Source organism: Stigmatopora argus, chromosome 17 (genome assembly GCF_051989625.1).
Source record: "Stigmatopora argus isolate UIUO_Sarg chromosome 17, RoL_Sarg_1.0, whole genome shotgun sequence".
In the NCBI taxonomy this organism is placed as follows: Eukaryota; Metazoa; Chordata; class Actinopteri; order Syngnathiformes; family Syngnathidae; genus Stigmatopora; species Stigmatopora argus.
The window spans coordinates 14,763,906-14,777,884 of NC_135403.1; the positions used below are offsets into that span (position 1 = coordinate 14,763,906).

Consider the following 13,979-nt stretch of genomic DNA (forward strand, 5'->3'; position numbering starts at 1 on the left):
CCGGCTAATAAGGAGGGCGACCAGCTCTAATCGACGTCTTATTGTCGTCGAGACGCGGCAAATCTTGCTTTTAAGCCCAGTGTTTTGGAGAAGGAAAAAAAAAAAGCGTGGGGACGGCTTTGGGCAGATGTTGGCGAGCTGATAGGACGGTCGGGTGCCGTTCTTTTTTTCAACGTCTTGACTCGAGTTCCCTGGAAATTGGGCTCGGTTCTCCTCGCCGTTTAATCTGGTCATTGTTAACGGGAGCCGCGTTTGTTTCTACGGACGGCGTCCCGCGACTTTGAGACGTGGAGAAGTGGGGCCCCGCCCCCTTCTTTCCTTCCTTCAAGTCACGAGGCGCAACAAAGAGAAGATCAGGGCAGGCAGCGCGAGACGCCTCTAATAAGCTGTAAAAAGTGGATGCTCTGATTATCCCTGGTGTGCCGGACCACCGGGACCCCCGCGTTATTCCGTCCTGATGAAAGGCGTCCCTTTGGTTTGCCCGAAGAACGCCCGAGGCTGCTTCTTCTTCTTCTTCTTCTGGTTAACGTCGAGGGAGCGCGCCTGGCGCCACCGCGCTGAATATTTCAGACGTCGCAAAGACAAACGTTTACCCCGAGCGAACGAGCGAGCGAGCGAGCGAATCCCGGCACCTCGGGCTTTCTTTGAAGGCCACGCCAGCTGCTTCCCGTCAAGCTCGCCGACTTTTTAAAACCCCCGTGGTAAACGTCGACGGCTTCAGAGTCCACGAGAACTTAAGCGGCGCCTTCTCAGAAGGCAGGCCGGCATCGACATGGACGTGAAGTGGGGAACTAGACTGGATGTAAAGACCGAAGCTGAGCTCGAGCCTGGCCAAACTGCACTTTTCATACAATGAACTAGAACAGGGTTGTCAGACTCGGTCGGGTTGGTTCGCGGGCCGCTTTAACGTCAACTTGTTTTCACGTGGGCCAGACCATTTTAGATATAATATTTAGATTTTTTTAAATAAATGGATTAAAACAACTGGATTAAAATCCCTGAATATTCCGTTTTTATAGATCTGAAACAAGGTTTATTTTAGCTTTTTTTTTAAATATATTTTTAGATTTTACAAAATGATTTTTGAACTAAAAACACAGAAAAAATGGATTTAAAAAATGACAATTATTGATTTAAAAGGGGGAAAATCAGGAAAATTAATATACATCTATACTCTTCATTTTAATTTGATCCTAAAACAGAAAGTCGGCACTCATCATTGACTTTCCCGGGCCACACAAACTGATGCGGCGGGCCAGATTTGGCCCTCGGGCCGCCACTTTGACACATGTGAACTAGAACAACACTAAAAAGACAATAAACGTAAAGCCCTTTTAAAAACGACAACAAAACGAAGCTTTCTACTTAAAAATAACAGACTTAAAAAAAAAACTAGCTCGACACGGATTCTCGCGTTGGTGGCAACTTCCTAAAAAGCGGCAATAAAACTCCAACTTGAACTGCAATTCAACTCCAAAGAGACCCAAAAGAAAAGTAGACTTGAAGTTTGGCAGTAAAAGCAAAGTTTAACGGCAGGAAAAATCAATCAAAGTAAGCAGAACCTGACTCAATGTGGAATTTAGCCCACGTGGGCTTTTCTCACCTCTGGCTTTGCGCAAAGTCTTTTCTTGTCAAGTCGTCCGAGGGTCACTCTCTATGCCCCGCCCCCCCCCCCCCCCCCCCCCACGCCAGCTCTCCGACCCCCTCCGCCCAAAACATACACACACGGTTGAAGATAAATGGAAACGTCTGGCCGCGCTGTAATTACTTGTCGGCCAGGACGTTGTCGTGCAGATCACGTTCGGCGGCGGTGACAGGCGGCTCACTCGCTTGGCCGGTCGGCTGCATTTTGATCGCGAGCGAGACGGAGCGGCGGGCGGACGCTCGCTCGCTCCACGAGATCAGCAGTTTTGCCGGCCGGCCGACCCCGCCGGACCCCTTGCCTCCCTTCGGCGGATCGCGGGGCGAGCCGGGTATTAGCCGACTCCGTCGGAAGACTCGAACGCTCGAGCGCCCGTGAAAACTCAACTAAAACTGCAACGAAACAAAAGTAGGAAACACTAAAGTCCTAAAAAATGACCAACACTTGTAAAAATAAAGCCTGAAGTGCAATAAAAGAACTAGAGCAAGCATTTAATAGCCAACACTATACTAAAACGAGCAACATTTGTAAAAACCACACTGCAACTTGACTTGAGTAAAACGGCAATAAAACTCAACTACTCTTGAACCACATTAGGTCCACCACCCAAAACTAAAATCCACTTAAGAAGAGTACAATTCAGCAACTTTATAATTCAAGTAAAATTTGGTGACTGCAATGAAACTGAGCTAGAATGACTGAGAAAACTGGCCAGACCAGAAGAAAAGCTAGCAAAAGCACCGAATATGAAACTTTAACGAGCATAAAACTGCAATCAAGCTAGAACTGGAAGAGCCAAAGTATTCCAGATCTGCACTTGGACAATCTTGAATTTAACTAGATTCGAAACATGCTCAAACAAAACCATGACTACAAAATAAACTACAAACAATCCTTTAAAACTGCGCTAAAAACAGTAGTGAGACTAAAAACTAGACTACCTCCATCAGGATTGGAATGGTAGCGTTGTAGAAATTCCACTAAAAGACTGTCTTGGCCAAGGATTAGCATGTTTAGCTCCATTTTTCTATTGAGAGCGACACGTTGGAGCTCAATCTTCTGCCTGACGGACCCCGGAATCAAATCCGGCGCCAGGATTTGACAAAATCACAAGACGGTCATCAAAAAAACCCTCTTAATTCTGAAAGCGGAGAGATTTGGACTTGTCCCCCGTTTCCCCTCCCAAAGAACGGCTTTTAAGAAAGTAGCACGCACTTTGAAAACAAAAAAAGACGAGTGTCGTTGGACGGCTGACCGGATAATCGTCGCCTGACGTAAACAGATGTCGCATTGACACTTTAAAGACAATTAAGATGGGGCCAAACAAAGAGTCATTAATCCACGTTGGCAATCCTTATCCCCGCGCCAAAAGTATTAGCGTCTTATCCGAGAGAGAAAGGCGGCTAAGACGCCGGCGTCGTCGCCGCCATTGGGGCGCGTTGACAATGGGGGCCGGCGCCGGAGCCCATGGAAAGCCCAAAAGTAAACGCGGGTTCTTCTCGGCGTCGGCGCCAGGTGTCCAGGTTAGCGCGTCTTACGAGCTAGCTTTCTGAGACGTCTTCGATACCACAAAACACCAAATGCTATCTATAGTTTGCGCCTGCTCACAAAAAGGTTTCAAAAGGTTGATAAAAAAAAAAAAATACAAAATTTGTTGTCAGGTTTCGACCTCCAAGCAAATATCGTTGAATGGAGCCCGCACAAGAAGCTTCAAGTCAGTTTACATCCTAATTCTTAACACAAGATGGAGTTTGTCACTTAAACTTTAGAGGTCAAAATTTGTCAACGAATTTTAGTATTTTGTCTTGTTTTTCAATGTTTTGAAAAAGTATTTGAATAAAAAAGAGTTAGTAGAGTGGGAGCAAATTGTAGATAGCATTCGGCGTTGTGTCCAAAAGCCCAATGGAAGACGTCTCAGAACGCTAGCTTGTAAGCCGCGCTAACCTGGGCGCCGACAAGAAACACCCGTATTTACATTTACACTTACAGTACAGTTTATAGTTTTTAAAGGCAAATCTTGAAAATATCTTTGAATTCAACCTACTTTTAATACTAGATGGAGTTTTTCACTTAAACAGTTCCAAGATTTGCCGTTTGGACACCCCCACGTTAGCGCTAGCAAACCCTAAAGCGAGAGCGAGACGGGTAACATGGCCGACTTGAGGGAAGCCCCTCCCGTGTTCCCGACCGACACCTGCAAGCGGGAAGAGGGGCCTTTTCCACACATCATAACTCTTGGGCCTGACACTAATGCCTTTTGCGACTGGCTATTATTAGCCCGGCTGACTTTGCCAGGCACAACTTTGCCTAAGAGTACAAAAAAAAAGTTATTAATGACTTTGGGGCATGTGGAATTCATCCCTTTTTTTACGGTTCCTTTGACTTATGGCGTGGAAAAGTAGAACATCATTTTTTGAGCGTTTGAAATGAACCCGTTTGACCTTGGCTTTCCATTGCCGGCCCTCCTCCTCCCCCCTTCGCCTCCATGGCCTCCCCCGCCTCCTCCTTCCCGACACGCTCGGCGACCTCGGCCGGAGAACGGAGCGCTCGCTAAAATGAGAAGTGGCAGCGTTGCTGACCGAGGTGAGGACGTCGCGGCCGCCGGTGCCGAAGGTCCACGACGTGGTGCCGCTTTTTCGCCGCCCTTCCTTTACGCGGGGGCACCTTGACTAAACGGAGCTCGGCGACGCATTCATTTATGTCGCCTTTGGCCCAATTTGAGTCTGATTGAATGCAAAAGCGAGAAAAGGCTCCCACACCACACAAAATGCTCTCATTGAAAGTAGCCAAGTGATTCTCTTCTGCACTTGAGTCAAACACGACATGTCACATTCTGAGAGCCAACTTAACTAGCTCTAACACGCCTCGAAACACTGACTTGCGGGCTAAGATACGTACGCAAAGGACACACCCACCCACCCACGGTCGCGAGCGGTACTGGAATGCTCTCACACGCACTATGGAAAACATATGATGAAATAAGGGACCTCTATAAATGACTCAAATGCTCTCACATATGCTATTAAAATGCTTAAGATCCTCCAATTCCCTCTCACACAAGACTGAAACAATTACTGACACCACTGCATTTTTATCTCTCTTGGACAACTGAAACTATCCCGCATTTACTACCAAAATGTTCTCACACAACCTAGTGAAAAAAATTCACTCTCACACAGCACTTAAGTGGTTTTAAACCCAAAGCGGTGGACGCCATTGGAAACGAGAGCAAGACGAATGAGCAACGATTCCCGATTTCTCAGCCAATCGTCCACGTTGGCGTTAAATGATCTCCCCCGTCTCACATGAGGATTATTCGCGCTCGTCGGGTCTCGGGGGCGAGGCGAGGCAAGGGTGTTGGAGGGGTGTTGGAGGGGGGCCGGCTTTGACTTTAGGCCGTTTGAAGTGCCGCTAGACCAAAGCCAGCGCCGTCCTAATGAGGGAATTACCGTCTTTTTCGGACTATAAGTCGCACCTGAGTATGAGTCGTGGCGGCCAAAGAATACGCAATGAAGAGGGGGGGAAAAAGTGGATCTAAAAGTCTAAGTCGCATTTTTGGGGGAGGGCCATTTTTGGATGATTTCATCAGAAAAGCGTTTCTCGGATGACTTTATCTTCAAAAGACAACATAACAAAAAGGGATACTTGACTATCGCGGGCAACAAAAATGCGAAATACGTACGTAGGCGTTGGCGCCGGCCGGGCTCTTACCGTAATGCGGATCCAGGTAGCCGTTGCGGGGGTCCATGGCAAAGAGGGTCCCCCGGTAGGGCAGCGCGTGTTCCACCAGGTGGGGCAGCGAGCCGTGGTGCAGCTCCTTCTTGAGCGGCGAGGGCCGCTCCTCGGTGGAGGTAGAGGGCTCCTCGCTGGCGCCGCCGCGCTCCGAGCTCAGGGCGTTGCGCCGTTCGCGCTGGTACGGCCGACCCGGGATCTCGTCCTCTGTAAACAGAAACGTGGCTTGGTTAGTTTCGGAGCCGGGACTCCATCCCAAATCGCTGAATGAATGAATGAATGAATGAATGGATGGATGGAATTAGCTTTTTGATGATCTGCAAAGTGCAAAAAAACAACAACAACCAAAAAACATAGCTCAAAATGCTGTTCTTGAGTCCCACTGGCATCAATTCGTTCCTATTCAACATTTTCCTAGCTTTAACACACGTTCCCATTTTTTTGGAGCAACATTTCAATCAGACGTTGCAACACGTGGGAGCGGAGACGCTTTTGCGCATTTCAAAGTTGTAGGATTTCCCACCACTGGGCTCTTCAATTCATTGCACTTTTTTTTCCTCCTTTTTCTCTTCTTTTTTTTTTCTTCCCCTCCTCCTCCTCCTCCGTCAATTCCCACAGTGGAAGCGAGAGAGGCTTCCCGGGCGCATTCCGAGCTGCCCATTAAACGTAGGGATAAGCCCCGCCCCCCTCCCTCGGACTCTTCTCAAAGTAAATCTCCTCCGCCGCCGCCGCCGCCGCCGGAGGAGGAACGAACGGGGAGGAGCACGGGATCTCCGGGATCTCCGGGGGGAGCGCTTCCTGGCACGCCGGCTAAAGAAGGGATAAACGTTGAGTTGAGTTCAAGGGCTGAGATCGGCCCACAAAGGCGCGACCTTTGACACGGGATTTGACCTTTGCACTGACGTCTATGCAAAAGGAGGAGGGGGGGGTCTGTCAAGGGGTTAGCTTGAAGGTTTGTCGCTATTTGGCCCGCTTGGCTTCGTGTGTTAGCTTTCATCACGTAAAATGTCAATTTGATACGTCGATAAAACCAGGGAGGGGTTTTCGCGATGGGAAATGTGTCAAACGCAATCCAATGGGAGGGGTCAATGAATACAGAGTTGGACATCTACCGTTGTCAATAGCAACCAATGACTTTTCTTTTTTTTAGGGTACTTCTTGGTCACTTTCTGGTCAATGATGGGTCATTTTCAATTGATTTCTTCTTCGTTTGTCAGTTCTTGCGGACTTTTGGGCATTTCCGGGTGACTTCCTCTTGGTCTCGAGGCATTTTACTCTGATTGACGGCGCCATTTTGACAGCGGGCGCTGAAAGAAGAGTCGTCCTTGGAAAAATCTGGGGAAAAAAGTTGTTTTTAATGTGCTATGACTTGAAATGAAAAGCGCCAGATAGCCGTTCAATCAATTTTGACCGGGAGTCAACTGGTTTTTCTATCGCTTTCTCTTTCTTCGCCGCCAACCCCAATGGCATCCGACGACGCGGCGTCCCACGGTTCCATTTTCTTTTCCGATCCCTTAACGCGGAACTGACAGGCTTGGAGAAGCGAGCCGCCCTCATCCGCAGGAAATGACAGCGTCAGTTATGATATAAGCATTTAATCCCATACGGCACAGCCCGTGATCTTATTAAGGGAATAATGGCATTTATACGCTCTAAAGCTGGATTAATAGGTCTGCCTTTCGCAAAGCGCAATATTAACATAAAGGGATTTCGGCTTCCGCCACCGCCGAAAAAGTCGAGGAAAAAATATGAGTCGAAAGCGCGTCCATTTTGGGACTGACGTGGACATCTGAGGCGAGGCGCCATCTCTGGCGTTCCTGAGTGGATTTTTCTTATGTTTAATAAATGGAAATGGAGCCATGTAGCTAGCAGTTGAAAGGCCGCCGGGCAATTTAGCGCCCGAGGAGCCCTGAAGGAATTTGGGGTGCTGACAAATGTTGGCGTGTTGAGCAAATGCATGGAAAGCATACTTTGAGGTAGAAAAGGTTGGGGGAATTGGCAATCTGCATATCGGACATAAGGCTAAAATAAGTTTTAAAAAAATTGTAGTCAAAAACAGCTAACGCAAAAGAATATTTTCCATAAATCAACATGATGACTCTTCAAGTTAGCTTCCATTCCTCCTTAAGTAGCCTCACAGGATTCCTTAAGAAGTCTTGAAATACTGCTTGAATTGGGTTAGATTCTCCCTTAACTAACCTTAATTTATCTTAAATTCTTCGAGGTTCTTCTTGAAGTTTTTACCTTCAATTCTTCAGGGTTCCCCCTTAAGAGTTAGCTTAAATTGCTTAAGTAGCCTTGATTTTTATCTTCTAATCTTCTCGTTTCCTGCCGAAGTAACGGTAGACGTGACTCCTTAAGTCGTCAAGAATGACTCCATTTTTACTTAAGTTGTGTAAGGCTTACTCCTAAAGTAGTCTAACGTTTCTCCTCAAGTCGTATCGAGTTGCTAGTCGGGTTACCGCGCGCTAAGGCGTTCCTTCAGGGGGGGCTTCATTAATCCAGCTTAAGGGTCGCTGGGCTCCATTTCCTGTTTGACCACAACTTTTCTCTCCCTCATTTTTCACTCTTCTTTGACCGAGCGTCCAGTCGGTCGGATTCAGACCAGCACAAAGAACAGCGAGCCGGGCCTCTGTGGACCGGAAGAAAAACATACCCCCCCCAAAAAATCAAAAATACTGGAACTATCCGACTCTGGCTCTCTTCTCTCTTGCTCTCTCTCTCTCCGTGGTGATTGAATTTCTTAACATCTTTTCAAAAAAGCGCTTAAATGCCCGCGGGCCAGAGGAAGAAACAAGCTAATGGTGGATGGGGAGCGCTGAACAAATTTCAGAGGCCTTTCCTGCTCGCGTTTGAGCTTGAAAGCGCGCTGGCGCCTTTCAACTGTTCAAAGTCCTCCCCTTCTTTCCTCCTGCCGTGTCACGGAAGGATTGGAAGAGAAGGTAATTGTGCCAGAGACGCCGCACGGATCACAGCGCGCCGTCACTAGAAAGGGGACGCCGTGGCGTGGCGTGGCGTGGCGTGGCGTGCCGTGGCGTGGCGTTCTCGCCCGTCAACCCCTCTTGTCCGGGTCGTCCGCTGGGGATCTTCGGTTGCTTTGTGAATGGGCAAACACAACGGAGGGAAGGATGGGGACGTTTCAAAATGGCGATCCGGCACCTTCGGGTCATCTTGTCATCACTTGGATCTACGGTCAATGGTGATTGTTGGACTTGAATGGTGGCCAATGAGTGACTGCTAAAGGAGTCTCAAAAGAAATGGTCGCAATGAAGCCTCATTTGTCCTTAACTAGTCCAGAATGATTTTTGGAAAGTTGTTCCTTTTGGACTTTTTACTGGAATGATGGCGAGTTTTGAATTCCTCTTGAATTAGCCTGCTGTTACTTGTGACTGGTGTTAAGTTCCTCCTTATTTCCGCTTGACTTATGGCTTGACCTGTCCTAAATGAGCCGCCGCCAGTCATTTCTTGTCACTTCCTCTCCAGGTAGCTTAAAGGAGCGGCCACATCGATGGATTTGAGAAAAGCTCAAAAGGGACGTTTCCCTCCTTGAAAGGCAGAGGTTAAAAAACAAAGAGTGTTAGCTTGGGCTGGTCTGGATTGGGCTCCTTCCTCCTTCCTCCCTCTTCCTCCTCCTCCTCCTCCTCCTCCTCATGCTAATCCGCCTTTCACTCTCAAGCATCCCATTTGCCCTCCGGCCTCAACTCTTGTCAGCCTGGCGGTCCCGGACGGGCGCGTTTCAGGGGCGCACAAAGGCCCGTTGCTTTCACACACACACACACAGACAAAAAAAAAAAATTTGAGCAGGAGCATCCTCCTCCTCCTCCTCCTCCTCCTCCTCCAAGCCTTTACCTCCAACCCATCCAACCCTCGCCCTCCCACCCCCCACCCACCCATCACCGCTGTCTTTTGTGAAGCCCTCACATCAGAAGAGGTGTTGTTGTACCTCTGAGCCAGCCAAAGCTCAGAGAGATGCGGGGTGGCGGGATGGCGGGATGGTGGGATGGCGGGCTCCACCTTCCGCGCCTCAAAGACGCGCTTGTCAATGGCGCAAACAGCTTTTGGCTGGAGCGCCAGCGCTTCTTCTTCTTCTTCAAAGCTCCTCTCCTCCTGCGCAATAATCTCCCCCTCTTTCTCTTGCAAATCGACTCCCGGGAAACACTCGAGACTCCCCCCAATTAACAATGAGGAGGAAGAGGAGGGAGGCGAGGGAGGAAGGGGAGTTTTGGGCAGAGAGAACATTCCACAAGCTGGCGGGAGTTTAATAAGAGAACCTCTCCAAGCGGCTTAGGCTTACTAGAGGTACGTGACGGATAGCCCGAGTGGCTAAACGTTAGCACGGGAAGCTCAACCCACGACGCAACGGGGCAAACAAACTTCTCCGCCGGCGACGTGGCTTCCAAATACGTACGCCGGTACCCAAAGGTCTTATTACGTCAGTCAAAAATGCGCCACTGAAGAGGAAAAAAAGATAAATGCCAAGTCTGGCAGGTTTGTAATGCATCAGAAAGCAGGCACAAACACATGTTTAAGTCATGGTAAAATAGGGGACCACAGATAAAATAGGCCGTTTTTGGAGAGAACTATAGCCGGAAAATACAACATGACAAGCTCTTGGCAGTCAAAAAAAAAGACATATTGAAGTCACACTTGAATAGAAATCGCAGGCAGGCCCAACTACTAAAAAAAGGGTGACTTATAGTCCAGGAAATACGGTATACATAGTTCACATGAATACATTGGAGACGATCTTGGTCGCAAAATGGCCGCTTCCGGCAAATTCCAGGAGTCCATTTCCCGGGCATGGGCCGACGGCTGGAATCAGGCTCGCGGCGGGAGGCCGGGCCGGCCCCCCCGCGGTCCCCCCGCCCACGCCGGCCTCCCCCTCGCCGGCCGGGGTCGGCGGCCCGAAACCCCCGGCGGCGCGTCATCAGCGGCGCATTGTGAGGCCGCTTTCAAGACTTTGGCTCAAAGAACACCTCGGCCCGCATTCTTAGCGGAATCAAACACGGAGAGATGCATTTGATCGCGGCGCGGCGGCTTCAAAGTGGAAAATCCCATTTAGCTCTCCCGGCCAATCGGCTTTCCACGCCGGCAAATGGGCGCGTAACCCGTTAGCGACTTCAAACTGTCCTTTGTAATAATGGCTGCTGATTGCGAACACATGTCACTCAACTCCGCCGTGGAAATGGAGCTGAGATTCGCTCGGACGGACGGGGAGAATGATGGCTGCCGGATTTCCCGCGTTCCAACAGATGGGACGACCAAAGTCAATTTGGAACGGAGGAAGAAATTGAGAAGAAACTTGGCGGCGACGAGGTCACGACCTCTGAGGCGTTTCCAAGTGTCGGCAGGGTTGCGTTATTTTTTGGGGTTGGAGCACCCGGGCACGGCGGTTGGTTTCAGGGAGCGTTAGAATGGCGCTGGTGACACACGCTCGAGCGAAAGCGCTCGAGCCGGGCCCGTCCGTCCGTGCGTCTGTGGCACGCCGATTAGGACGTCCTGGCCAAGAGAAACGCGGAGCGAGCCAAAGCAAAGAAGCGGGCCAGCCAAGAGTTTGCATCCAGCCGAGGAGACCAAGGAGGAAAGAATAACAAGGCGGGCCAAAAAATACAACAAAAATGACAACACACACAAAAAAAAGGCCACTGTGCAACGTTGGAGCATCTTTTGGTGGTGACACTTTGCAAAGGCTTTAAGTCCTCGTTCTACTTTGGGATTGGAATAGCGTCCAGGAAATAGTTGGCTTCAAAACACAAAGAACACAATGTTAGCATTTTTTGGCTAAGGCATTAGTAGGCCGTTCTTTTTGAATGAAGTACTTTTTAGCCAAAAGTACAAGTACGGGCTAAATAAAGGACGACCCTAAACTAAGCCAAACCCTTCAAACTTCAAAACATCCAATCTAATTTGAATACCGTCCGTTAGTAAAAAAAAAAGAATATTTAAAATTAAAAAAAAAAAACGTCCAATCCATTTGGAGCGGGAGGGCCGGCGACGAACACACACGCCAACGAACAAGCACCAGATGAAAAGATTCAGTTAAAAAGAATGTAGGGGGAATTATTTTTGAAGGATCATATTTTCTGTCATTTTTTTTCCTCCATTAGAACTGTGCATACCGTATTTTCTGGACTATAAGTCGCACTTTTTTGTAGTTTGGGCAGACCTGCAATTTCTATTCAAGTGTGACTTCTTTGTTTTTAGCCACTTTGAATGCCAAAAAGTGATTAAAAAAATAAATAGACAAGTCCACTTTTAAAGGGGACAAAAAAAAACAAAGGTGCTAAATACATGGAAAAAAAAACTGAATTTCCAGAAAAATAATGGCACGGATAGATAAACAAATCCCCCCCCCGCCCCCCCAATGGAAATATAACGGACGTCTATCTCCGTCAATGGACTTAATCGGACACCTGCCAAGCACGTCACCTCCGAACCAAGGCTAGCGGGCTAATTTAGCTTTTGACATTTGATAGCTAAGGAATGAAAGCCATTTATCTGGAACAGGATTACGCCCCTCCCCCTTTGCCCAACAGTTCCCCTCCACCCGGCCCCCCTCTCTCTCACACACACACACACACATTTCCTTTCCCAGAGTCAAGCCCAGATTCATTAATTTTCCTAGCGCTAAGCACTTTATCAATGACCGGCGCTGGTCGGCCGTGGTCTCGGAAGTGGGACGTGGCGGCAGCCTTTCAGCCGACTTCGGAAACGGCGGCAGTGGCGGCGGCGGCGTAAAGGTCACGAAATAACGCGCTTGTGGGTTACTCCGCGGCCCGACGCGCCGGAGGTGGCGGGAGCTAATTAGCGTCGGTGACGAGGCGTCGACCCGACCGTCTTGATTACCGACCGGCACGCCGGCACGTCGGCGTGACAAATTCGGGCGAAATGAACGGCACAGTCGGGGCTTTCATTCGGCAGCTGGCAACACTCAGCCTGTCTAACCCGTCAACCTCACTTCTTTTTTTTTTTTTTTTTACCAGCGAGAATGACAATCGCAATTCCAGACCGCAAACCAGGTGCCGTAAGAATAACACTTTTAACAACCTGGCGCCGTTCTGAAGGCACGGCGGTGACTCATTGGTGCCGCCGTGGTGAAATGTATACTCCAAAAAAATACATGATATTAATTTTGATGCGATGGTAATAAAAAGAAAAAAAGTAGGAGATTTAAATTGAGCCGAAAGTGATCTGGAAGTGCGCAAAAGCTAACAGAAAGTGACCCAAATTCAACAAGACGTGACCAGAAAATGAGCCGAAATCAAGAGGAAGTGACAAAACACCAACAGGAAATGATCCAATATGGACAAGAGCAAATGTACCGGATGGGTCCCAAAATCAACTCAATGGCTGCCACTGACAATTGAACAAATCAAACTGGGAGGACTGGCTGCACTCGATCCATATTCCGTATTATTTTGACAACACTGGTCGAGTTTTGGCCTTGGACGAACGCTGCAAGATTGCGAGGATTCTTTCATGAACTGGTTGGTCCAGCATTGTTTGCCTTTCATAATGACCCGGACTGGACATCGGCTCGGCTCCACGGTGAACGGACCTCGTCGCCGTGGAGACTAAACCTGAGGTGAAGTCCATTTGGGGGTTGAAGTGGCGCAAATGGGGCGGTTCCGCTTGGACACAAAAAGTCAAATGTCTGGTCTGGCGGCGTGTCTGTCCTTGGCCAGCCCACGCCGTCCTCTCTCTCTCTCAGTCTTTAATGACCTGTCCTGTTGCCGTGATGCCTTCCGCTTCTTTTTTTTTTCTTCTTCTCCTTAATCTGGACATTACTTCAGCGTTAATCCCACATAAATACATCTTGAGCCGCATATCTGCCCGCCTTATTGGAATGGAGACTACTTTAGGGTTTAAGTGAGGCGCAGTCCCCCTCCCGTCCCCCGTCCCCCGCCCCCCAACCGCCTCCCTTCCGTCTAATCTTCGCTCTAGTCACTCCGAGCTTTCTCCTCAATATCCTCCACTTCCCCGTTCATTTCCCTCCACCGTACCCCCACCAGAAGACCCCTCCTTGGCGTGGGGGTTTTCGCAGGCGACCCACGCGGAGTTGTCCCGGAGCCAAAGCCCAGAAACAAAGAAACCACAGAGAGAGGCCCAGACAGACCGCGTGGAGCTTCTGACGGCACTCCCAGATGAAGTCGTGAGGTCGGCGAATGGTCGGTCACGACGCCGCCGGGAAAAGAAATGGGCGGCGACGTACGGGTTTGAGCGTCTGTGGCGCGCAACAAGTGCGGACAGATAAGAAGCTTTTAAAGAAGTCATCAGATACTCCTTTGTGGAGAGAGTGGGGTTCAAACTTTTGGCCCGACTCCAACTAAGTGCAATTACGCCCCCCCGGCCCCGCCTCCTCGGCGTCCGACACGAGCCGTAATGGAGCCGTCGGGGTCGGGTCCGCCCCCTCCGGACATCGGCGGGGCCTCCCGACTCCAGGTGAGGTCGGATCAGGGAGGAAACCGTGGATGAACCCGAGACGGGGTTTTCCCACCGACTTGGATCTCGCTAAAATCCGACCGAATGGAACTGGAGACCCCCGTCTGATTACTTTTGGCCCGTGCATTCCACAATGTAAAGCTTCCTCACTCCAGTTTTGACC

General features: G+C 49.4%; 1 protein-coding gene across 2 annotated transcripts in view; it reads right to left on the reverse strand.

Annotated features, from left to right (window-relative positions):
• The window catches only part of gli3 (GLI family zinc finger 3), a 66,993-nt gene that overhangs the window by 32,233 nt on the left and 20,781 nt on the right, over positions 1-13,979 (reverse strand). For both annotated transcript variants that reach the window (XM_077624393.1, XM_077624392.1), the window contains one exon: positions 5,354-5,581. In XM_077624393.1, the coding sequence (XP_077480519.1) occupies positions 5,354-5,581 (228 nt within the window). The remainder of the gene's footprint in view (positions 1-5,353; positions 5,582-13,979) is intronic.